This window comes from Scleropages formosus, chromosome 13, assembly GCF_900964775.1.
Source record: "Scleropages formosus chromosome 13, fSclFor1.1, whole genome shotgun sequence".
In the NCBI taxonomy this organism is placed as follows: Eukaryota; Metazoa; Chordata; class Actinopteri; order Osteoglossiformes; family Osteoglossidae; genus Scleropages; species Scleropages formosus.
This window is the reverse complement of record NC_041818.1, coordinates 9788944-9816054: the sequence shown is the minus strand read 5'-3', so window position 1 is coordinate 9816054 and position 27111 is coordinate 9788944. Positions and strand designations below refer to the sequence as shown.

The window sequence follows — 27111 nt, the reverse complement described above, 5'->3', positions numbered from 1 at the left end:
CACTCTTTTCCTTCATGACATAAAAAACGTCCCTCACACACATCTGTCTCGTACGTCACAGACCTCCGCCTCGTGCGAGCCCCGACTAGCCGAGTTAGCCTAGCGCGTTCGACGGGCTCCGCGAGCCCGACTGCGTGTTCCGCTGGCATCACGAGCTCGGCCGCCCGCCTGCGCGTGGCGCCGGCCTGAGAAGAATTAGTGTGTGCGTCCGGATCTTCTGTCTGCGGTGTTTAATTAGCGAACGGTAAAAGGACTCGCGGGAAAACTGAGGCAGCCAAAGCAGCGCGTGCTCTGGGACGCACACACGTCTCGTTATAACAAAACTGAAGGGAGAGGAACGTCAGACAGAGAAGGAAGGTAGGAGAACCGAGTACTGTACTCAGCTGAATAAAAAACACCCTTTTTGACCTGAGTTTTCATTGTTATGACACGCGCCGGAGACTTTTGCGATGCCGGGGATGGTAATTCAGTTGGTACATAGGTAGTAAAAGAATATAATAATGAGAGCTCATTTTACACTACTGTGTGGCACTAGTGATTTCAGATAATTTAAAACATACACACACACGCAAATACACACAGCGTGAGGCGGACACATCACTGTAGGAGTTTAGACGCGTTTCCAGTTGAGTTTGCGGTGTTTATTATATGAAAGACACGCTAAATAGCGGTTCCGGAGTGTTACCACTCCTCATTTGGGGCTTACACACATAAAATTATCTGGATGAAGACATCGCGCCATGCCATGGTTATGAACCGTTCGGCTATTTTAGTTTTTAGACTTAGTTTCCACATACAAATTAAATTTGTTTAATAGATGGCTTACTTGTAATAACAAAACATTAGAGAAAATGTGTCATTTATAATGAAAGGCCTAAGATGCCGTTACGCTGTTGCATTGTACATTGTATATTTATTCAACAAGAACCTTCACGAGCACCCAGCAGCGCGAAAGAATAATGTAATGTTATTTGTAATGGCTCTACGTCCCGCCTCCGCAGCGCGACACAAAGCGTGCGTTCTGATTGGATGTGCATCTCTTGATCGGCAGGTGACGACAGCAGTGCGAATGGTGTTTGGCAGAAAGGACCCTCCCACATGTGTGTCAACTTTCACGGCGCAGTCACACATTATACAGACCTCCAATTGCACACACTGTCTGGCAATGTGTGTGTGTGTGTATTGCAGTATTATGTTTATTGTGTTTTTTATTGAGCATATAACACTGCAGCCACTGATTATGTATTAGATTTTTGTGTCAGTTTTTCTTTATGTAAATACCTTAGTACAATGTATTGTGGACATGAACTCAGAACACGTTTGTTTCCACTATATACCATATGGGAACTGTTGTGATTCGGTGCCAACACAAAACACAAGACAATAACAAGACACAAAACAGTTGCCATGTACAAAATAAATAAGACGATAACGCACTGCAATCACGAGCAGCAGTGCATATAATATACAACAGCACAATTGAAAGCAATTTGGAAATTACTACATTTATGTACGTTTCAGGAAAGAAGCTGTGGAGATGGCTTGAATCAGAATAGCTTGAAAAATAAAGCTACATTTGTAATGTAATGTGTCACTGACATGTGCCTGTCACTGAGGAAATTGCATATATAGGTTAATAATGAGGAATCTAAATACCTGTGGCAGCCTCTGGCTATTTGGTATTCAGTAATGAATACCTATATGGGTCGGTGTGTTTTGGAGTAAGAGGAAGAAATAGTTATTAACTCTAAAAGTAGGATTTTAGTGAGTTTTGTTGAGATGAGGATAAGTGAAATCCCAACTGAATAATAAAAATTCATATAGTTTTTTAAAGTTTAGCTCAGTTCAGATTCTGGGAAATCTTCTAATATGTCTGATAGAAAGCTAGAATGGCTCTCGGGTTATGTGTAACTGCAGTGCATTTTTTTGAGTGTACCTTACTTTTTTAACTTTTCATAATTTTTCTATTTTCATAGTTTTCTCCTTTCCTGTTTTCATCCTCGATAGATTCTGTAAGCTTGTGCGTGTGCTTGCATGTGTGTTTGTAGACCTCCTGAATCTCACGGCTTTAGCCTTCGGTGCATGTCTTCATGCTGAGTGACTTGAACTTAGAAACAGCTGAATCTTGATTCCCATTCTTGATCGTCTTCATTCCATGTGCATTTTGCTGCTAGCAATTGGGTGTGCTCTTATATGACCTTATTTCAGATTATAAAGATTTGCAGTTCTTGATCTGGCTTTCAGCAGTCTCTTTGCTGAATTGCAAAAGATCAGGTGTGTTGAGTTCTTAACAAAGTATGGAATCTCTGTGATGACTGACGCATACAACGAATGTGTAGTTAGTTTTTGTTGTTGTTGTGGTAAAGTTTTCCAGGATTTCCCCAGCTGCCTGTTGAAAGCCCAGAGCACAGGGGTTGCTCCACTGCATGCCATTATGTTCCTATGGTTACACAGACAGAGATGGAGTCATACTGACTTGCACAAGAGAAACACAGATATAAACAACACGCTGTGCATGGGTCCAACTGCAGATGCCTGCTGGTGTAGTAAAGTTTGGTAGCGTTGCCGCTCAGGTAGCTGTGTTAATGTGCAGACACAGAGTGGCACATATGCCACTGGCTGGCTCACAGAGTAGCATCTGCCTGTTGCTTTGCATGTAGTTTGGGTATTGCAACCTTGACACTGGCTTCATTTTGGTTTCTGCAAATCTCAGCCCTCCCAGGAACGATGCACTGATTTCCAGTTGTGAACTTAACTGGCGATGAGTTGGGTGACGGAAGACTGGACAGCTGGGCTGTCTGGTCGAGCTCTGCAGAAGGTACGGCAGCTGGAAGCCCAGCTGGAGCAACTGAAGCGAGAGAAGCAACAGAGGCAGATAAAACTAGACAGTGCGGAGACTGCCCTTAGCAAGGAGAAAGTCAAGGTAGGTGTGACATGGTGACACTCATTTAGACATAGTTTACACTCAAGGTATGGGCATGTGTTGCACACAGTTTCTCTCATTTGTCTTGAAAATGTCTGGGTAAATGTTTGTAAATTGTATAACAGTGCATTATTTGATACTTAAGCAGATATTAGTTGTTGTGTAGTGGTTAGCGCTACTGCCTTTAGATCCAAAGGTTGCAGGTTTGATCCCTATCTCTGGCTGTAATGTACTTGAGCAAGGCACTTAGCCTAAATTACTTCACTAAAATTACACAGCTGTATAAATGGGTGCATAACTGTGACCTTAACATTTTAAGTTGCTTTGGAGAAAAGTGTCTGCTAAATGACTGAATGTACCACTTGTGCACCAGGAAAACTCACACACTTGGTAATGGTTGAAGGGTGTGGCATTTTTTCTATCTCCGCTTTGTCTGTCTGCCTCCCTATAGTACGATGAGGTGCGCTCAGAGCTGGTGGCTTTGCAACGGGAGCTACAGAGCACCCGGGAAGAAGCTCAGGCAGGGCTCCAAGCTCGTGAACGCCTCTCCCAGGAGCTGCAGGTGAAGCAGGCCCAGGTGTGCAGTCTTGAGGGACAGCTGGGTGCAGCTCGCACGCTCACTAATACCCTGACACAGGAGGTCAAACGGTAAGAGGCGGGTGGCATCTCATGGGGGATCCTTTTGTATCCACTTTTGGGTTTGGACAACACCTTGAAAGCTCCAGATCATTCCTGTGAAGCTTCCTCAGTAGAATAAACAAAGTGAACTTTGTTAGAAAGAAAAAAGTAAAACAAGAAGCTTATATAAAGTAGTTTCGTCTTTGGTATTTCAGAATATTGATTACTTTTTAGACATAGAGAATTGCGCTATCTCTCATTCCCAGGTTGGAGGCAGAGCTTGAGAAGCTGGAGAATGCCAGCAGCTCAGGGGACTCGGCACTGTTCTCCACACCGTGCTCGACTATATCCTCCTCAAGGGACCACGGTACAAAAAAATGAGTTTGTCCTTCTTTTCATATATACAGTCGTTTCTGCTACTATGTGAGTTCTCATAATGAGAAGTGCGTCTTACGGAATTGGTAAATTAGGGAACTGTGTCAGTATCATGTAAAACTTGCGTTGGTTTATACATGATCTTCTCCCCAACATGTTTACGTTTTCTCAGAGTAAATGAGCTGAATGTAACACAGCTGAATGCTCATGACAATACACCTGGCACTTAGTTTTCACACACACTTTGTTTCGGAAGTGCTGATTGTGAGGTTCTCCACAATTTTCCTGTTATTTTCATAAAATCTTTTTTATTGCCAAAAAATGCATAAGTGGAAGAAGAACAAGGAAGAACCTAAGAAGCATGCTGGTGATAAAATTTCAGGTTGTGAGTGTAAAAGAAAAACTTTAACACTTAAAGAAAAGTTTGAGGCAGTAAAGCATCTTGAATGTCATGAAACAAGTGATATTGTTTGTGCAGTTGGCATAAAGGAGTCAGTGTTATGTTCAAGCTGTCTTCACTTTTTCACATTAAAGTTCTATATTTAATGTAGCATTTTTTATTTATTATGATTTAACATGTTTTTAAACTGCAAGCGGTATTATCTGGATTGTTATTAAAGTTAATTACAAGTTTGTTTAAGTTTTGAGTGGTCTGGTTCTAACCCCATTTTCCCCAGGTTTACCATAATGCGAAGTTTTATAGGAACACATTTATTGCAGTATAGTGGAAACAACTGTATATATGACATGTAGTGTGAATAATTTAATTTGCTGTTATTCACATTGATTTACCTCTCTCTGATCACTGACACTGATTCACAGGCTCTCGATGGGAAGAGAGGGACAGGCATAAAGGGAACACTGACATCAAAGCGCAACACATCCGAGTAAGTGCTAATTTTAATCTTCTGAAGCTCTGGAACAAATAGCTTCAAATGCTTTACGAGAACTGTAGGCTTTAAAGGTCACTCTCTCATTTTAGCAGCTGCAGTTCAGCAATCACAGCCCTAGACTGCCAGTGGACGGAGTGTCGTCTCCCCCACAACCATATACCAGCACGCCCGTTCATCGAACAGGCCGCCAGCTGAATTCCTCAACTCCTTCAGCCATTTTTCCATGGGAACAAGACGATGCTCCTTCCATCCCCAGGGGAAGTTCGCTTTCATTGTCACAGCCTAGGAGTGAAGCCATTGATCCTCAGAGCCCAGGGGACTGTAGGTTGGAGAATAATCTCCGAAAAGAGAATGATGGTGAGTATCAAGACATAATGGAATTTGTTTTTTGTAATCCAAGGAGTTTTACAAAAGTAACTTTTGGAGCCAGATTGTCTTGATAAATTTATCAGTACAATTTGTATTGATAAGTTTTAATTTTTTATGAAATTATTTTTATTTATCATTATAAATGTAAAGAGTTCATAACTGTAAAATAATTAATTTTGCTTTTTAGGATTTTTATTACAATGTACATTAACGTTTATTTACTTAGCTGACTCCAAATTGACTTACAATGTTAAGTTGCTAACAACGATTTACCCATTTATACAGCTGACTAACTTGTTTTGAAAAAATTTTATGGTAAGTACCTTGCTCAAGGGCACTATAGTAGTAGGTGGTATTTCAATCAGAAACATTGAAAGGTTGGAGATCTAACCTGCTGCCCCAAAGTAAGATTTTTTTTTATTTTATATTTTAAATTTGTGCTAAAAAATACAAAATCCAATGTTTTTCAGTCATGCTGTAATCTTCCATTCTTGTATCATTTTGAGTTGATGTGGTTAATGTAGGCCCTATGTTGGCCAACCCTTAGGTAAACGTTGCTGTAACCATGTATAAGACTACACAGGTGGTGGATGGTAGTATGATATCAGATTTAAATGAGAACATCGTATGTCAAGAAATTTTCTAGGCTGTTTACTGTACATCATGCAAAACGCATGATTTTAATATAGCCACAGTAAATCAATCCATCTTGCTTTTTTGATTGTTAGCATCAAAGGTTAAAACCACAAGAAATTTAATTGGCCTGAGCATCTACTGAAACTGACCGGCGAACTGGGCCAGAACTGTCCGAGCAGTGGATGGAGCTAGCAGTACAAAAGTCTCTGTACACGTGGTGCCAACTTTAACTTAATGGTTTGTCTCTAATGTAAAAATGAGCTCCTGTTAAAGGAGCAGGTCGTGTAGCGGTTTGGACTGCTGCCTTCCCCTCCTTGGACCCAGGTTCCTATCTGTGCTCCTGCCGTAGTGCTCTTGATCAAATTGGTCCAATAAAAATGACTCAACTAAATAAACTTTATCAGCTAAATAAAAAAATAGTTAAAATACACAGATGTCTGCAATCAAAATGAACTGCAACTTTCTGTGCGTAGAAGTTTTACAGTTTATATGAGTTTACAAAAGAGTTTATATTAGTGGGCCTTGAAAGGTTTCCCTTGTTGAAAGGGTAGGCATAAATGAACTGTGTCAGTTACAGTTAATTATTTTTTGTTGCCTCCTGCCACCTTCGGTAATATTTTAATGTTAGTGATCTGAAACTTTAGTTTGTTTGTTACAGTAGAGTATGTTCTTCCACTTTATTACGACAGTGCTCCTGTAGGTAATGCTGGGTAGTTGGTGGGAGCTGGTGTGTAATAGCCTATTGTCTGTCTGCCTTATGTAAGTGTTTGCTGGGTATGGTGATTCTAATAATTCCTCTGCGGCATGAATTCAGCCACATTGTTATCATCTTCCCTCAGCTTTGGGTGTTCGTGATGGAGGGAGAGGAACAGTAGGGTGTGATGCACACAATCTCTCAGAACAGAAGGTGGAGGGGGGTGTATGTTGACATCTATGTTTGAACAGGAAAAGTTCAGGGCTGCAGTGTTTGTCTTTTGATATTATTCTACATTGGAAATAAACGTTTCTCCTGTGTCGTTATTACAGCCTCAACATTTTTCTATTTTGATTGGGGTTATCCCCAAAGGCAGGCCCCTCCAAAGTAAGGCGTGTCATTACTGTTGTGACATTAGTTTTTGGCCCACTTATTGTGGAGCAGCGCTTGTGATTGGTGATCTGGAAGGCAGGGCTGTCTTTTCCCTGTTTGCACACTCCTGTCCTGTATCCTGTACTCTCTGGCTTCCGTTCCCCTTGGAGAGTGTCTCTGTGGGAGTTTTCCTGTTCAGCAGGACTCTGTAGAACTTCGCAAACACACGCGCGCACACACAGACACACACTTCCCATAAATATAGCCACATAAACATTGCCAGATGGTTCTCTCTTATAAACATCTGCACAGATTTTGTTCACAGATTCCAGCTCATTGAGCAACAACCTCTGTCAGCATTTGTTGAATGTATTATTACAGTGGAGGGACGACTTCCATGGGAGTTGAGGAAACTGACGTGGGGAAACAATAACATGTGAAAGATGAAATCATAATTCCTAAAAAACAATAATATTTAAAATGATAAAAATGCATTGTAATTGCTGACAAAAATAAATGAGAAATGGCAACAAAAAATGTTTAAACTCTAATGTACACTATGCAGTTCTGTACATAATATTAATGGTAATAAGAGACAATTTGACAGGGAACTAGATACCGGGATATCTGGTGTTGCCATGAGTCACCTAGGAGAGCGCTGGTGTATGCACACAACCTCAGTTGGCATGTTCTGTGTTCAGAGACATTATTGATATGCAAAAGTCCATTTTTGCATATTTTTCCACAGAAGGGTAAGGCTGGGGTTTCCTGTGTAAAGCTGAGACTATGAGTTAATGTGTATAAGGAGCGAGTGCAATGTAATTTTTAAGCATTACATGGAGGAACAGTCATTCGCCCATATTTTGGTCTGTACCTGAATTTTTGCAAAGTCTCACGCTTCTGTTTATTGGTCACCTATAATAATTATAATGGCCAGTCTAACAGCAATCTAACTGACCTTCACACACACTGGAACCAGGGCCGTGAGTGCTTGCACTTGTGTGTTTGTCCGTAAAAGAGAATGCTGCTGTGTTTGCTCAGCATGCTGGACATGAATGCCTTTCTTTGTTTTCCAGCTGGTTCAGCCATTCACAGTTGTGGTCGTCCACCATTGTTGCGGTCAGGGTAATGTCTCACCCCGCAAAGACAGGCAGAAAGAGTGTAGAGAGTGAGGGGAAAGTCTGTTTACTGTAAATATGTAAATTCTGCAAGCAAAAAGAGTTGGCCAGAAGGTGAGGGAAGGGTGAAGGGACCTTCTTTTTGAACGCCTTAGCATTAGAAAAATAAAGTCATTGTTGAACTGGTTCATTGTCTTATCTTTGTGTATTTCTGTGTATGTGAAAGAGATGTGAGAAGAATAGCGTGCATGTTCTAGAATGGCACCTTGACACATACCGGGTGACCCTGAAATAGCAATGCTCTGCTTATTCCAGCTGCTACGGTGCTACATGGGAAATAAAATTCCAGAAATTGTTTATTCACAACAAACCAAACTAACTGATCTGATGGATAATATTTTGTCACTTTCAGATAACTGAGTGTTAGCTGTTTTTTTTTTTTTTTTTACAGTGGTTTGGAAAACAAAAAATATCTTTTTGGCTTAAATACAACTAATTTAGCAAACTAATATTATGTAAAAAAAAAAAAAAAAAAAATTGTTCTCAATACAAATTGGTTAAAATTAGGTATACAGGAAAATGAAGATGTAATTTTAAAAAGAAATTTCCAGAGAAGAAGCATTTAGAAGCTGTGACAGATTGTATTCACTAACCACAGATACTTTATGCAGTCCCTTAACCACTGAAATTACTATTGTCAGAACTGCTGTAAAGTTAAGGATTTGAGTATACAATGTTTACCAGCCCATAAGTCCCATGGTCTTTTTAACTGTCTTAGACCAGCAGTCAGTGATCCAGGAACTGCGCGCAGTGGTCCTGTCCCTGAAGCAGGAGGTGCGTGTAGCCTCAGAGCAGCGCCACAGTTCGGAGGCGAGACTGCTGGAGGTGCAGGACAAGCTGTCAACCCGTGAACACACCTTGACCCGCACCAGAGAGGAGCTCTCTCGGATCAGTGCCTCTCTGGAGAAGGAGAGCAACAGGGTATGGTAGCAACATGGGGAATATTGGTTTCAATAAAAGCTCCTATGTGCATTAGGCTGCAGGAGCAAGACTTCTGTAACCTTTGTTTTGGGGATCCCAAAGTATGTATTGCCAATTCACATAGTTTACATTACTTCATTTAGAAGACACTTTTCTCCAAAGCAACTTCCAGTGAACTCTATATAGTGTTATCAGCCCACACCTTATTCACCCAAGGTAACTTACACTGCTAGATACACTACTTACAATGACTCACTCACCTATATACCAGTGGAACACATTTTCTCTCACTCTCTGTGGGTGATTTTGAAGTCATCAAACCACCTGAACAGCATGTCTTCAGACTGTGGGAAGAAACCCAAGCAGACACAGGGAGAACATTCAGACCCGACACAGATTGAGTGGGGATCAAACTCATGTCCTCTCGCACAACACAGGCATTATGAGACAGCAGTGCTACAGGCTGTGCCATACATTGTCACATGTCCACATTGTTGTTTAATGCAAGTTGTCCTTCTGTTTTACATACCGTGGTTCTAAGATGGGGGCTACAGTGTTGATTTCCTGTACAGGTTACTGCAACTATCAGCAACTGTTCACTTGTTGAAGAAAGCTGTTTATTTAGGCTGACTGCCAAAATGCAGCATTCTGTACAGTTTGAAGGTCAAGATAAAATGTATCGAACTTAGGCATAAAGCACACAGCCTGCCAGGATTATTTTCTGTCCTGCTGTCTGCCTGACTTTTTCAGAATGTTTGTACCTGTTAACTTTTTTTTGTATACTGTACTTAGGAAATACCTGTTTAGATGCTGAACAGTTACTTGATTCATTAAAATGAAACACTTCTTGCTTAAATTTACATTTACATTTATTCATTTAGCAAACACTTTTCTCCAAAGCGATGTACATGTCATAGAAAAATACAATTTGTGCATTACATTAGGAGAAAGAGATAGTTGCAGGCGTGTGATTCTTAAGTACAGTTAGTTTCTTTCCACCATATGCACCGATGTTCATCACGAGTAGCTGCATGAAACTTTCAGAATATCAATGATTTCTGATCACCTTCCTATGATTTTTTTTTTGATACATAGAAACATTTATGTACATTACAAGAGTAGCTGCGTAAAGGCTTATCTGGGCATGACCTCAAAGTTATAGTGCATGAACATTTACACCTTACAAGAGCTTGAGAGATCATGGGCGAAGTGAGTCTAGAAGAGGTGAGTTTTCAGACCCTTTTTAAATGTGGACAGAGTTTCAGCAGTTCTGAGTGAGAGGGGAAGGTCGTTCCACCACAACGGAGCCAGAACCAAGAATCTCCGTGCTTTATGTTTTGTGTGTGGGATCACCTAGCGAGCAGAGGGGTAAGAGTGTAACAGTCTGCTTAGGGTGTAGTGGTTGATCAGGTCTTGTAGATAGCTGAGAGCAGTTCTGGTGATGCATTTGTAGGCCATAACCAGGGTCTTAAATTTGATCCGGGCAGCTATAGGAAGCCAGTGCAGAGAGATGAGGAGGGGAGATGCATAGGAACACTTCAGAAATTCAAACACAACTCGGGCAGCAGCGTTCTGTATCAGGTGTAGAGGTTTGAAGGTAGCAGCAGGAAGGCCAGACAGGAGAGAGCTGCAGTAGTCCAGACGGGATGTCACCATGGCCTGGACAAGTAGTTGGACAGAGTCTGGTGTGAGGTAGGGATGGATCCTGCAGATGTTGTGCAGAAATCAGGAGAAAGATGTTATGCATATCTACAGTTCTGGGTTGTGGCTTCGATGTGCTGAGAGAAAAATAGATTTGAGTAATCGTCACTCCCAGACTCTTAGCTGAGGAGGTAGGCAAAATGAGTGAGTTGTCCAGTTTGATCGAGAGATCGTGACAAGAAGACAGGCCAGCTGGGAGGTGTAGGATCTCTGTTTTGGAGAGATTAAGTAGGTGGTGATCAGACATCCATGCAGAGATGTCCGACAGGCAGGCAGCGATGCGCGCGGAGATGTCTCATGCTCCAGGTGGAAAGGAGAGGAAGATCTGGATATCATCAGCATAGCAGTGATATTTAAATTGTTTCTTAAGATTGATGGATACCAGGATGAAGAGGTAAGGCTAGCAAATTAAAATGAAAACACATACACCCTTCTTGTAGAGCTGAGATGGTCCTTAATGACCATGCGTGCCAGTTGCTTTGTTTTGCCTTACTTTGTAATTGCTTTATTGAAATAAACTTTTGGTTAATGTGTTACTTGATGTGACATCTGAGTGTAAACCAGGTGCTAATGAAAAGTATTTTGCATTGTTTAAAACTTGTTGGATTGCTACCCTTCAGGACCAGATTGTTACCATTGGTCTTTGAGGCTCAACTCTGATCCCAGGCCTGTTGTGTCAGAAACTGACATTTGGGTTATTGTGTCAGATACTGATCCTAGACCTGTTGTTCAGGCTCAGGCTGCAGAGCAGAGGGTGAAGCAGCTGCAGGAGGAACTGAGCTGTCAGAGGCAGAATGCAGAGAGCAGCCGACTCAGCGCGGAACAGAGCAGGAAAAAACTGGAGAAAGAGCACCAAAGGGTGAGTTATGACTGTTCATGACTGTGACTTGTGTGCCTGCATATTGAACAGAGGAAATATAGCTACCACTCACAGAAGCTACACAGTATAATCACTCAGACATTTCAGGGATTTCCATAACTGAACAGACTTGCTGCCAAATGCATTGCAGAGGCTGTATCAGCTTGTAGACCGTGACTGTGTTTTGTTCTCGCCGCGGGGATTCTGAGAGAGCCATCGTGTGTAACTCATCCGTGTCCCATTTGTGGTGAAAACACTGCAGGAGCTGCTGGAGCTGCAGAGAGACATTCAGGCCATGGAGAGGCAGCAGCAGCAGGAGATCAGCAGGTTGAAGCAGGAGGTCCAGCAAGCCCAGGCCCTCCATAACACATTACAGGCACAATGTGACAAGGTATACACCATTCACACACTTTCAAAGTCAGATATGACTTGTCACTTTACTCATTGACCCACAAGTATGAGAAGAAGGAAGTACACAGTGAACCATGAGGATTTCAAATTAAATGCCTTGACAAAGCTTGTATCATATCATCCATGAGGGCAGTGGGATAAGGTACATGCATACAACCTGTATAGGAACAAGAGAAAAAGATACAGTGTTTTGGAAACACTGCTCTCACACATAGAATGAAGGATACATATAACACACACACACACAGATTTTCTGAACCGCTTGTCCTATACGGGGTCGCGGGGAACCGGAGCCTACCCGGTAACACAGGGCGTAAGGCCGGAGCGGGAGGGGACGCATCCGGGAGGGGACGCATCCGGGAGGGGACGCATCCAGGACGGGACGCCAGTCCGCCACAAGGCACCCCAAGCGGGACTCAAACCCCAGACCCACTGAAGAGCAGGACCCGGTCCAACCCACTGCTCCACCGCACCCCCCACATATAACATTATACACATATAATGTTTTTGTCTCATTTGTTTAACTGGGTTCTCTTTATATAGTTTTAGGACTTGCATGAAACAGAGAAAATTCTAAAGGGTTCACAAACTTCCAAGCACCACTGTACATGTGAACTGTGAAGCAGGAACTGGTTCCTTGGCCTCCATTCTCTGTGATGGAATCTGAAGTATCTGCATTATGCAGGACTGTTTAGAAACATGTTTCTTGTCTTGCTGTCTCTCTCTTTTCTCCTTTCTTCCGCTGATATTTCTGTTTCTCTCTTGCAAAGGGAACTCTGTGCCTCAGAGGTCAGTGAACTAATGTTACTCATCACTTCTGTCTCTATCTTTTCATCTGTTTCTGCTTATAGTTTCTTTTTCGTTTGTCTGTTTCTCTCAAAGGAATACTAAACCTTCAAGGCCAAAGAGGTAACCTGCATGTGATTTTATTTAAAACATGTTTGGTCTCATGCGTAACGTGAGATACAAACTTCCCCATGATTTACATGTCAGTGATAGGGGTGGGGATGGAGGAGGAGGTGACAGAATGACAGAAAGTGCCCATGGGGGTAGTAGGAGGAAGTGCACAGACTTAGATGACTCTGTAAGACATTGTGGAAAAAACAGCAGAGGGAAAGAGGATGCAGAAAGACAGAAATAAGTGCCGTTGAACACTGACTTCTCAAAGTGGATTTCTGCACATATTTCCACCTGACACTACTGTAGTACTTCTCATTAGTGCCTGGCCACAGTAGCCCGGTTATTCTGTGTTTAGACTTTGGCTTTTTATTGTACAGCTAAAATGACTGGAGTACACCCAAGCAGTAATTACTCATGCATGCAATGTTGGGTAAAATTTGGGTGAAATGCCCAGTTTCTGAAATCACTAATAGCTTTCTGTGGAACAAGGGCAAACCATATACAATGTTTGGATCAATTATCCATAATAATAGAAAGTGACAGTATATGTGCGGAGGATAAGTAAGCCTGTATTCATTCTGAGTGGCAACATTTCACTGATGTGATCACAGGTTTACTACAGGACAACTATAAAGCACCTTATTCTGACAGAATATTTGGAGTATTTTGTATAAATCACACTGTTCTTTTACATTGATTGTATCCCATGTTTTTTGTTTTGCCTATAATGGCTGATTTTTGCCCAAATTTTCTGTGAATTTGCGATTATGCTTTGTTATTTATTGATCCTGAAGGAAATTGTACTTTATTTTCCATCCTCATCCTCCTCTTCTCTCCTCAATGTCCGGCTCAGATATTGCTACAGAAGCAGGCTGTGGAGAAAGAGCTGGACACGGTAAAAGGGAAACAGCAGTGTGCAGAGAAAGAGCTGCAGGAGAGTCGCCGGGCAGAAGCACAGATCCAAGCCAAGCTGACGGTAGGTGTCTGCAGGCACCCTGTGCTTCTGAATGACTCGTTCTCAGGACATGTTTCTGAGTCCCCTGTCCTATTGTGACATACAGTCATTGCAGTGTAAATCTCAGACTGTTATCAGTCTGCGCTGCTCTTGACCTTCTGATATGTACCACGCTGCAGGAGGCACTTCGAGAGAAGGACAGCCTAGCTGTGAGCCGGGAGCAGAGCGAGAGGAGGGCCAAAGGCGTGGAGGAGGAAGTGAAGAGGCTGACACAGGAGCTAAACGAGGCTCTGAAACTGCTGGCAGAGCTGCAGGGTGAGGAGGGCTTGTGACGCATTTATAGACCCTCAGGCCAAAAAGCAGGTTAGAGCATGTACTTCAGCAGTGACAGAGACATTTTTAGAGAGTCCAGGTGGAGTCCATGATATCTGTTGTGCATTTGTCAGTGAGGTTATTAAGAATTCCAAGTGGTACTACCAGTTCCTTCAGCATTACATTTCCTGTAAGAATAATTTCCACACCTTTTCCTATGACTGCTCTTCAAACACATAGTCATGTGAGAATGAAAGTACACTCTCATTCACTTCAATGGTTTTCCATATGAGGGCATAAATAACAACCATCTAATTCTCACCAGCTTCTATAATTATGCAAATTTAGGCTCAAATAACTGACAGCACATAACACATTTCATTGTCATTATTCATTCAACAAAAAGTGAGCCAAAATGTGGGAAAAAATGTGTCCTTACTGCTTCCATAGGAATTAAGAAAGTAATTAGCAGGCAGGTACTGTTAATCAGGGGGGGTGCGGTGGCGCAGTGGATTGGACCACAGTCCTGCTGTCCGGTGGGTCTGGGGTTCAAGTCCCGCTTGGGGTGCCTTGCGACGGACTGGCGTCCCGTCCTGGGTGTGTTCCCTCCCCCTCTGGCCTTACGCCCCTGTGTTCCCGGGTAGGCTCCGGTTCCCCGTGACCCCGTATGGGACAAGCGGTTCTGAAAATGTGTGTGTGTGTGTGTGTACTGTTAATCAGATGCACTTGATCATCAGGAAGTGTGACCACCTCTAGTCTGGAGCTTTGTTATCATGATGCCAAGGAGAAAAGACATGAGCAGTTGTTATTATCAAACAGGGGAAATGCTAGAAAGCCATTTCTAAACAATATTAAGTTTATCGGTGAGAAAGATAGTTTACAAATGAAGAACATTCAATACAACAGCCAGTCTTCACCAGGCAGGGCATCCTGGCAAATTGAAAGAGCGTGACCTAAGCAGTAGTCATTAGCATTGTTCTCACGACTGAATTATGGAGACTTTAAATGAGACATGTCTCAGTGCTAAGTGACACTGCTTGGTAATTACTGAAGTGATTAGTGCCTTGCTGTTCATGCAGTCTATATGACTGTTATTCCCTGTGACACATGCATTAGGTATCCTTCTAAAGCACGTTCTTCTCTGCTATGACTGTTCTGCTGCTGCCCCCTGCTGGGCAATGGCTGTATGCTCAAAACAAGGAATCACTGCCGAGCATCTTTTCTAAGGTGTGTAGGTTGTAATGACACTGATGTATTTGGATATTGCTGAGATCCATGCAAGGATTTTCCCATGAAGCATTGTGTCTGTGGGTTTGGTATGAAATATTTCCTATTTTTCGTGCATGCTAATTTCTGTGTAGTGCGTGGCTCTTATTTTGCCATCCTCTTTGTCCAGCAAGATGGACAAGTAAAGTTAGAAAGCTGTGCAACTACAAACCAGAATTATACCCGGAAACTCAGTTTTATAGTTCTGACAAAGAACATGAATAAATCATGATGATATTAGACATATTCTTGCGCAGACTAACGCATCTCTACATGACCATGTGCTGAAATTTATAAGGATCTGACTGGGTTCTGAGTTCTTTTCTTTCAGCCAAACTGCATTTTTAATTGTTATTGGTTCCTTCTGCTGCAGCCCAGCATGCTGCCCCTGCCACTCCAGTGGTGCCTGCCCGCTTCACCCCAGCTGGAGACTGTTTCCCCATCTCAGTTACTGCCCACCACGAACGTCCTCATCGACCCCTACTTTCACAGAAGAAGGGCCCAAAGCAGGATGGTCTGAAGGAAGAACAGCTGGATGAGAGGGCGAGCAGTACAGACAGGGCAAGGTATCCCACTGACAGAGAGCCAGGGGAGGGCATTGATGCCAATGACATGGTAGAGTTTGGGTCCAAAACAACAACAAGATCAAAGGGTGAAGGAGAGAGGAGGCTGTATCAGGACGAGAGGGATGGTGACATTAAAGAGGAGTGCAAGGTGATGATAAATCAATACAGCACATGTGATATTGAAGTATCTGAAAATTTATGGAACAATACCATGAGAGAGAAGACCAATCAGGAAGAATTGGAACAACAGGGCCTTTGCCGTGATAGTCAAATAAAAGATTTTGAGGGCAAACAAGACCAGTGCTCCCTGCAGGACCTGAAAATTGAGAACTTGGCCCTTTGTGATGCGCTGAAGGAGGCAAAACAAGAGCTGGAGTTGAGGTTGGAGGACCTGGAGACCCAACGGAGGGCAGAGACAGAGGCCAGGACCAAGCTCAAGCAGGTGTGCCGCAAACATTCCTCTCAGGTGGAGCAACTGCGAAAGAGAACTCAGGAGCTGAGAGATGAAAGCGGGAAGCTGGAGAAACAGCTGGAGGAGGAGCAAGCTGAAACTGCAAGGCTTCGTGAGGCTTTGGCTACCCTGGAGCAAAGAAGCAGAGAAGTGGAGGAGTGGAAAGAGACTGAAAGGGACATGAAAGAGCAGAATGCCTCTCTCAGGGTGGAAATTGAAGAACTGAAATTGGAGCTCAAGAAAGAACGAGATGATAGAGAGAAAGAGAAAGAGGACAGAAGAAAGGAGGAGGAAGCGAGGAGACAAGCGAAAGAACAGGAGGTGGAGGCAAGGAGAGCTTTCGCAGATCGGATTACAGAGCTTGAGGCAGAGCTGCAAGGGGAAAAGAAAAGGAGCGGTGAGAATGACGAGGTTGGAGATGCCCCTTTAGGCACTTTGTTGTTGATGGGTAACAGCAAGGAGCGTTCTAATGACAACAGTAATACTGTCTTTGCAGTAGATGGCATACTGCCATCATCACATGACCATTCATCTTCTTCCTCTGAGCCACACAGCATAAAGCATAAAATGTATTGCACCAACACTCAGGGACCTGAACTGAAAACAGAGGGTAATCTAGAGAGCCCTTTGAGAAGGAAAGAGAAGCAGGCAGAGATGAAGGAAGGTCTATACAGTGAAGAGACTGTCCAGCTGCTTCTTGAAGTGGAATGCCTTCGAGCAGCTTGCAAGGCTCTGCAGGTGGAGCGGGACAGGGAGGCAAGCCAGGCTAAACAGGCCCAGAGCAAGCTGGAGACCCTGCAGGGCCAGGTGACCAGTCAGACAAAGCAGCTCACACTTGCCTTTGAGAGACAGAGCTGCCACATCGAGGACCTGCTGAAAGAGCTGAATGACAGAGACAATGCTATCCTCACACTGGAGGGGGAACTGCAGCACTATCAGGGCCAGATAGATGCATTAAAATCAGAGAAGCACAATGTGATGGTACAGGTTGGTACTGACAAGATTAAATCCATGGAAAATGTCATGGTCACACCAGACTGCCAAGGTGAACTTGCCATAATAGGTAATAAAGTTGTTAGCAGCATGTTGGAGGATCCTGAGCTTTTGCAGCCTGTGATAACATCTCTTAGTCACCAGGGGCTGTGTGATGATAGTGCTGACTTGCAGAATCTGGAAAGAGCTCTTTGCGACTTAAGGGCTGACAGTGAAGAACTGAAGGGGAAGCTTGACGCTTGTGTGTCTTTGAAGAAATCGGGTGAAGTAGGTGCAGACAAAAGTGGCCTCACTGAAGACATGGCCACACAAAGATTAGCTGAAGAGTTCAAGGCAGTCCAGACTCAGGTTGTACATGAAAAGACTGCGAATGAAAAGTGTCAGTTAGCAGTAGTTACATGTGGTAGCAAACAAGAACAGCAATGTTTAGATTCAACGATCCAGCAGAGCTCAGTTAATGACGATGAAAACGTTGGTGGTGTCACCAAGAGGTATTCAGATGAACTGCATCCTGCTGAGAGGGTCCTGGACCCACTAGATTTGAAAGAGGCTGATGAACTCATGTCAAAGAATAAAGAAGTGACAGAGGTTAGACAACAAATACAACAAACTAGTGAAGAGAATAAAGTCAGTGACATTAAGATCTTAACAGAAGAATTGTATTTAATTAAGCTTGAGAACAAAGAGTTGAAATTGAAGCTTCAGGCACTTTCAGAGAAAGAAGGAAGAATACTAAACCTTCAGAATGACTCAAACAGAAAGTCTACAGACAGGTCTGAGAAGAAATTTCAAATGAACCAGGACAGATTATTCGAACTACATCAGGATACGGAGGAGGTGGATTCAAGCCGCAGCCAGCAAAGTACTGTTGTCACTTCAGACTGTGAAAGTATCAAAGATAGAGAGTCAAAATTGACTTTGCTAAACCCCCTTGAACTGGGGGGAGAAAATAAAGTAAAAGAGAGCATTTCTGCAGATGGAAGAGCATTGCATCAAAGTAGCGTTCTGGTAAACACAGATGGGATTTTTCCAGATGTTCAAGAATGCGTTGATACTATTAATGCATTAGTAGCTGAAAATAGGAAATTAAGGTCCTGGGCTTTCTCAGTTTGTCCACCTGATAAATGGGGGGAAATTCCTGCCATCACTGAGGGCCTGCAGAAGTGGATGGGTTGTTTGAACAGTGGTGGTGATACTACACATGCTGCAGAGAGTCTGAGTCCAGCGCTTGTTCAATCAACAGCTGCAGAAGAAGTGGTTCTGAGTGAAGAGAGAAAAGACACAATTACCCAAAGGTCTCTGGAACCATCTTCTGCTCAGAGTCTCGTCCCTGAGACCAGTGGACTGAATCTGGAAACTGCAGATGCCCAGGTGGCCCAGATGGTAAATGAGTGCCATGATGCAACATCCCAGAAGAAGAATGATGCCATCAGGTTGCTGGATGATTCTGTGATAGCGTCTCAGGCAAGGGAGAGCCTGCAGAAACACAAGCAGGAGGCAGGACTACCTGTGGTCTCTTCGAGGATGTCTGCAAGGGAGCTCGAAGAAGCCAAGGGAGTCCAGGCTAGCAGCACACAGACTGGCCTGGGGGAGGACAAGCACAAAAACGCCTCACCGCAGATCAAGTTTCTGGAGCAGCAGGTGGGATATTTCTTGTAGATGCTGACAACTCTTTTGAACAAAAATACAAATGCATGACAGAAACTTAGAAGTTTCTCTTTAAAGTTCCTGTTCTGAAAAAATTCACGCTCTTTTTCAATACCCATTACATTAGAAATTTCTATATTTGTCTGCTTGTAAGTGTTTCGCAGAGATAATTTCATTAACAGTTTGAAATTTTCATTCATATTGCTCTTATTATGTAAAATAGTACACAGATTGGAATGTAAAAATCATTATTTTACTTCATGGTGGCTCTAGTTGCTGGAGCTGCAGTCCCAGCTCTCCATCTTAACTGAGGTGAATCAGAGGCAAGCAGAAGAGCTGGAGGTGTGGAAAATGACAGGAGACTCTGTCACACCCGAGTTCTTTGAGGAGCCAACAATCCACACTGGCAAAGGTTCAGTAGTGGTGCAACGTGAAGACCACTTGCTGCTCTCCTGTCAGGTGAGAAAGCCGCCTGGTCCCAAAGCAGAGCCTGTGCTGCTTCATGAAGACAGAAGAGACACAGGTGACGCAGGGAGATCTCCGCTAGCACTTCAGGTTATGGCTATTTTCAGAAGATTTACTCTGAAGTGCTAGTTTACAGTCTGTAAAACGATTTTATATGCAAGATAATTCTTCTTCCTTTTATGCTTTTGTTTTTTTTTTTTTTTTTTGAAAAGCAGCAGGAGAACCAAAAGCTTGCTTTATTTGAGCAGCTTTACAATGATCATGCCCACTAAGTTTCACCTTGCTTTCCCGTTTTACTTTTCAGGTGTCAGCGAAGTATGGTCATGTTCCTGAAAACCCCCAGATCAAAGCAGTGGTTCATAGAGATGCTGAGTTTGTGAGAGAAGTGGCACAGTGCAATGTTACTGATAGATGTCATCGGAAACATGTTATCAGTGGCGACCAAGAAGACACCAGAGAATCCATCCAGCTCAGACCAAGGCAGCAGGTGCTAAGAAGTGCAGATTACCGAAAAATAAAAGTGGAACCCGCTGACGGTAGAATGGACTATGTTATGCCAAGTCTCTGTGTAGACAGTCACACTGAAGGCACAGTTAAAGCTGAATTCCACACCAAAGTTACCAGTAATCAGGGAAATCCAGCATATGCTGTGGAAGATGCTGAGTTCATGAAGATTGATTCCACCTTTCAGGCTGCAGGTTCTCCTTTAGATCCTGTGAAGAAGAGCGAGTACCCCTGTGGGCCAGGGAAGGAGGTGAGGAGCATGGGAACCCAGACTGAGGACATGAGTCATATTTTGGATTTGAGTGTCCATGCTGGTGCTCAGGAAATGCTCCAAATTGGCACGCAGACAGAACCTGAAAATCTGAGGGAGCAGGGGAATATGGAAGCTGGCGAAGAGTCGGACAATAGCACGGAGTCTCCACCACTGTCATCTGCAGCTGCATCAAAGTTAGCGAACAGAGCACTGTTGGCCGGGTCGTTCCCCTTCCCTGTTGACCCCGCTCACTTGGCAGAGAGGATACGTCGGCACCGCAGCCACATGTCAGCTGCTTTTGATGACACTGAGTATGAGCCCTATGGGCTACCTGAGGTCGTCATGAAGGGTAGGTGTCTTGCAAAAACTACACCCTACATGGTCATGTTACACTAGAAATGGGATGTTATATCACAGTGGGACTCATAGCCATGTCTTAGGTATCTACAGTATTGGAGGGTCAGTATATCCCAGTACATTGTAAATTCTGTTTAAAATGTTAGTAGTATTATGGAGGTTACATGTCTATAGTGTAACGTAAATAGGTTTGAATGTATACAAATGTACGGTTGATAAATGTAGTCCTATATGGGTGCAGTGTTTTACGTGGACAGGCTCTGTAAGGGAATTTAGTTGTTTCTGTGAAGGTCAATAGTCATACAATAAGAATGCCGATGCAAAAGATGCTGCATATGTGTGTGTGAGAGTGATCACTGTCTCACCTTCCAGGTTTTGCTGACATTCCGAGTGGCCCTGCATGTCCCTATGTCCTGCGGAGGGGACTCCTGGGGACCTCCACATTGCCTCTGGTCCTGAGACAGCAGGAAGAAGGGGACAGACAACAGGCAGAAGATGAGCTGGAACCCTGAAACAGAGGTCTGTCTTCACATCCACAGTACATCTGTAATGGAGTTGCATACAGATACAGTAAATCAACATATGTACAGATATTCATGGAACTTTGCATAATGTGGGGTTGACTGATATAAGTTAAACAACCGTTTAGTCCATTTCTGCAGCAAAAGAGGGAGCAAGCCATTGAATGCTAGTGGACACATAAACACAATTGTGGTCTGGAGTTTAGGGGCATTTACATTATTAATTCATACAACGCTTTTATCTGATGAGATCTGCTTTGTGTACACCTTTGCACTTCTGTCTACTTAGTTCCTTGATTCAGCATACAACGGTAGTGGTCCTCCAGGAATTTGAACCAGCATCCTTCTTTTGGTCCAGTGCGTTAACTCTTGCAACCTTAATTTACATTAGATCAGATTTAATTAAAACAAATGCTAGTTAATATACACCCCAGATAGGACTTCAGAATGTCTTCAGTTGTGTGTTGCAAAAACAAAAGGGAAAATAAAACGTACATTGATGTCTTTGTTGAAAGTTAAGAGACCAGAAGGTTTGGAGGGTAATTTTATAATGATTAGTAGCATAAATATTTTGAAAAAGGTACAGTATTTTTATTGTTAATCCAAATATTAATCTAGAGACCAGTTTATCTGCTCCCTCCATGCAGTTCTGAAATTCCTCCTACCTGGTGATGTTTAAAGAACCGAAATTGCCATAATTCCCCCTTTTGACATCATGGTGATCATGCTGCCATTTTACGTACAAATACAGGGTTTGTCATTTTTTCTACTCCATAATATAACACTAAATACAGTTCCATTGATATATTGAGAGTTATGCATATATTGTTATACATAAAATGTTCATTATATTTAAAAAAAAAATTCACTGCATTCATATTGTTATAGACAATATGTCAGTTTTTAAGTGAGAAGCAACTGTGCCATCGCAGTTTCTTGCTGAGCTACATATCTTGCTTTACCGAGCCCATGTGGGTGTGCTGCCAGATATGGGAAGGCCTGTGATGTTCATGCTTCACTTTTTCTCTTTCTCTGACCTTTACTATAATCCCTCCCAGAACTACAGTTTTAAATATTTTCCAGAACACAGCCATTTTATTTTGTTTAAGGTGACAGTATTGGTGTTACCTGTTAGCTTGCCATTTTTTTCTTCTTGGCAGTTTACTTTTAGTACAGCCTGCATAATGCATAAGAATTTAATGTTTTCCCCATCTGCTATAATTGTAAACATTAGCTGGTTTAACGTGAATTTACACTGCTTCTTTACCTTGCAGACACAACAGAGTAGGAAGTCTTGATTTGCTTAAAAATAAAGTTTAGATTAGATTTTAGATTTTAGATTTAGTAAAGATTAAGTAATGTTTATCACTAATTCAGAATTAGTAAAAGTTTAGTAATACAGATGGCCAGATGTCAGTCTTTTGACAGGTTAGGTTCTGCAAAAATCTCAGATAAAGTAAATATAATAAATGAAAACTCTGACTTTAATTTTTTTTTTACTTCAAACAATATCAAAATTAGAACTAATTCAGAAAGACAAAAATTATGACATTCCCACAATCCCCTGTTTAGTTCTGTTTCTTACTCCGGGACAGCTGGTAGTGTAGTAGTTAGAGTGACTGCCTTTGAACCTTAAAGGTTGCAGGTTTGAACCTCATCTCCTGCTGTAGTACCCTTGAGCAACATACTTACCCTGAATTGCTCCAGTGAAAAAAAAAAAATACCCAGCTGTATAAATGGTTAAATAACTGTAACCTTAACATTGTTAGTTGCTTTGGAGAAAAGCATCAGCTAAATGTAGTCCATTCATGACACAACTGTAGGGATGTTTTTTTTACAGCTATTTTTAGCTTTCTTTTTTATCCAGTCATTAAAAGCTTAATAACACAGACATATTTCAATTTATTTTCAGGCAAGAGTCTGTAAAAAAGAAAAAATTTGAATATATCAATATTAAATGAAACTACTCAATTTTATTTTCTTAACAACTGAACATAACCGTCACAGCAATACAGAGAGAATCAGTGTACAGAAAAAATGTGAATATCTGTAGGTACATAATACAGCTCAAGAGCAAAGGACTAGAAAATTGGGAGGGTGATTACATAGTACTAAGAAGTTGCAAAAAAGGTGAACGGGTCTTCCGAAATTCAGTTGTTATCCTACTGGTTTCATATTAACTTTACCTGTGGAGGTAAAATTACACACTTGAGAAGTCGTTCTTCTCATGTGGACCAGAAAGCACAAATTAAAGCTTTTGAGAAAAATTTGAATAGTTGAATTTACACCATTACAGTATGGTTGTATTGTATCACATTGACTTATTTTGGGTGGCTAAAATATGAATTTAGGAAGAAAGAAAGAAAGCTATATCAACCCATGCAAAAGAAGCAGCAGTTATGAATAAGAACCTATCTAACAAACCAGTTGGTCACCGCATGGACTGCTGGTGCCAGCTGCAGGCTCTTCCTAATTTTACCTCCTATCATGTTGACCCACATCAATGTCAGAGAACAAACTGTAATGTCCATTAAATGGAAAGAGAAAGAAATTCCCGTCATTCTAATGCTCATATATACCTTTCTCAGTCTTAATTTTCTACAAAGGGACTTGTCGACTCCTGGTTGTGACAGGCGTGCCATCACAGTGCTGATCAGACCAGATGCACCGTTGGGGCATCTATAAACAAAATTGGTCCACAAACCCTCTCAGGAAGGCAATTGTTCTGTAGATCAATTTGTTTGAGTATAGCGTACCATTTTGCATTCTCAGGCAAGACCATGATTTTTAGATTATTGTGCCAGGTTTTGTTTCAGTTGGTATTGCTCAACTTTTCACTCAAGGGAAGGTAGTGTTTCATTTGAATCCTTGCTATCAGAAACTCTCTATTTAGCCTCACCCGTCTTTCAAAGTTATTCACATGGCTGTTAAGTTTTGATTCAACAGCTTCAACAGAGGACGAAAGTTTCTTTAGTTTGACATTGACATCATCCAGCTTTGCGAGTTGAGCTTCCATACCCCTCATTGAAACAAACATAACATTCATCACTTTCCTCTATGGTACAAGCTTTTCATTTGACAGTGAACTTGTATGACTAGAAGCAGAAACAGCCATTTCCTTGAAAGCATCCATGGCAACTGCTACAGACTACGAGCCCTGGCCAAATTCTTTTCCTTGGTTCTTTCCTTAGCTCCTTTACCTTTCTGAGCGGGTGTTGTGATAAAAATGGATATTCCTTGGTTGTCCTTGGAGTGAGTCATGGCAAAATGTCTCACTTGTAGTCTCTTGGAATCGATATTGGAGGAAAGTTTAAAAATGATGGGTTTATGGACTCGAGCCAGATTTATCTTTGATCCAGGCAACATGAACTCCCTCCTCTTTTTTTACCTGTTGAGATACATTAGAACTAAATTAAAATAACTGAAAATACCTTGTCCCCACAAACTCTTGTTTTACACTGGCTGTTGCTTATTCATCCCACATGCAGTGTTCCTTATCACTGACCACCATACATATGAACTCCAGACATGAGCTGTAAACATCAGTTCTTTTTTGTTACATTATTACCATCTATCAGCTTGTCATGTAAACACATGTCGCTTGAGCTCTGCAATTAACAGAACATTTAAAAAGCGAATATGTGAACAAAATGCAGTTAAAAATAAACTGGACAATGTTTGTATTTTTGAAAATTAGTTTTTCAAATACTGCTAACACCAGGAGCCAGTGGAGATACTGTTTCTCTAATTACTTAACTGTTTTTTTCTGTTATGTTTTTCTGTGTCATTGTTCTACAGAGAAGAAGAACAAAATCCAGCATAAGAAGGTGAAACGGAAGACTGTGGTCCTTCATTCCATCCATTGAACAGTGCAGTCAGGGCATACATCAACCAAAGCTGCTCAGATAATGTTCCCAGCCAGGTTGTTATTTTTTTTGGATGCTGCAACCAGCCAGTGATTTCAGGTTAATGTAAAATGCATCATCCTTTCAGGGCTTCTGAAGGAGAAAATTGTACAGGTGCATTTGCCATGGGGCACGAGTTTATGGAAACTGTAACCAGTTTTGGCCATGATTTTCACTCACGTTTTAAATGTTGAAAGATTGTACCCAAATTGAGTTTCTTTGTAGGGTCCTGTCCTTAACGATAAACACACATGCTACTGTCACTACAGGAGAGACACTACTGCTACCTGCCTCATGAAGCTTTTTACTTCCTTCTTTCTTGAATGTTACTAAAGTTTTGCATGAATTACTTTTAAGTGAATTAAGAATTTGTACGTATTGTACTTTTTGATGTCATCTTCAGATGGACTCCAGGTAGAATGTCTTGGAATTGGGGGTGTTTTGCTCTGTCTGCTCTGAAAAATAAATGCTTGTAGGGCCACACCTTCTAAGTTAAGCTATTTTTTTCTATTTAAGTCCATTTTGTTAATAGGAAAAACATTAGTAGGAAGTGCAGCGCTTTCAATGAATCGGAACGAAGGTCAGCTTTACTTTACTCTGATTCAGAGTATTTGTAAAACATATATATTTTCTTTTACAGCAACTCTCCGGTAACCATTCTTCAGTTAGGAGAGTTGAATTCTTGTGTGTGTGTGCGTGTGTGTGTGCTTGCGTCTGTCAACTCACATTAACTAAGACTGCCTTTCCTCTCCATTTATGGTGATCAGCGTTTGCAGCGTTTGTTATTCTTACTCTATCAGTCTTTCACTTACACACTTACACACACCATCTAAAACACAGCTGTAAGACTGACATACACAGACATGCTGCCTTACAAAATGTACTTCTTAATGTTTGACAACCCAACAACGTAATATTTACTTTGATTCTATAGTTTTGTACGTACAAGATTTTGACATTTAGACTGTTTTAACCTTGTAAATGTTACATTTCTAACCCAGGCAATCTAATGAATATTCCTGTAGTTTTCCAGCTGTAATTGTAGATAAATACTGGCATATCAGCAATAACACAGCCAATCTGCCGTTATTTGTTTCACGTGTACAGCTATACAGTGTATGCTTTTGTGGTAACAGACGTGGTCTGTGTACGAAAACGTTTTGACTATTAACTTGTTAAGGAGTAAAATGTTTGCTGCACTTTTCAACTTTTTATTTTTTCACTGTCGCTCAGTCTTGGTTTTGCACTGGCCTGCTGTGATTTTGCTGCGACGAAATGTACTTGAGACAAAGGAGTAAGACACTTCAGTGGAGATGAGCTTTGAATACCTTGGTCAGCAGCAAAATGACCTGTGCGTGTTTGTGGTTTTTTTTTTGCTGATGTAGAAGTTTGTTCAAACAGCCTTGAGAAATGGCAGGCAGTGATGGGTTTCCCAAAAATGTGCTGCACTTGTTAGGCAACATTGGTACAGCTTTGTTTAAGGAGATCAAAGGAACAGGAGATGCTAAAGATTAAGGTGCTTAAATGTGACTGAGTACTGAATATTGAGAGCACATGGAAACGTTGGGAGTGACTCATTTTGGCACGGCACCACATGTTCTGTTCCTCTCTAGCAGTTTACATCCTGGGACACCTTCCAGGTACTGTTACTTGAGTGGGACTTTATTCTTTTTGTGATTGTTGTTTATTTATTTGTGTTACAGTTATGGCTTTAAATAAATACAAGTCTAAATAAAACCTTAAATGAATTCTTTTTGGTTATTTATTTATAGCTTCAGACAACTTTTTCAGCACAAATGAAACTCTGCCTAGTTTTCTTGACATTTTCACGTGAATCTACATGTGCTGATATTTCTTTGGTGTGTGTTGCAGTGGTACTTATATGGCTATGTTCATGCGGTCACAGGGAAGGTGGTCATAACTTCTTCCGTTTGAAAAATTTTACCACATTTACCGTGAGTCGCTTGCTCCCTTGTGTCCCACGGCAAGGCCTGATCAATGTCTGCAGCAGGGCACTCGGTTACATCATTTTGAAGAACTGGTCCAAGGTCAATAAAAAGAAGTAG

At 41.8% G+C, this 27111-nt stretch overlaps 1 protein-coding gene across 1 annotated transcript; it reads left to right on the top strand.

Annotated features, from left to right (window-relative positions):
- Nucleotides 1-64: 64 nt before the first annotated feature.
- LOC108925439 (centromere protein F) lies at nucleotides 65-26747 on the top strand. The gene is made up of 16 exons (XM_018737363.2): nucleotides 65-357; nucleotides 2714-2923; nucleotides 3375-3571; nucleotides 3808-3908; nucleotides 4739-4803; nucleotides 4899-5166; nucleotides 8777-8979; nucleotides 11414-11539; nucleotides 11802-11930; nucleotides 13704-13826; nucleotides 13985-14120; nucleotides 15757-19034; nucleotides 19314-19499; nucleotides 19810-20611; nucleotides 20992-21138; nucleotides 24939-26747. The coding sequence occupies exons 2-15, from the start codon at nucleotides 2762-2764 to the stop codon at nucleotides 21129-21131; spliced, it is 5916 nt and encodes a 1971-aa protein (XP_018592879.1). The 5' UTR covers nucleotides 65-357; nucleotides 2714-2761; the 3' UTR covers nucleotides 21132-21138; nucleotides 24939-26747.
- The last annotated feature ends 364 nt before the right edge of the window (nucleotides 26748-27111 follow it).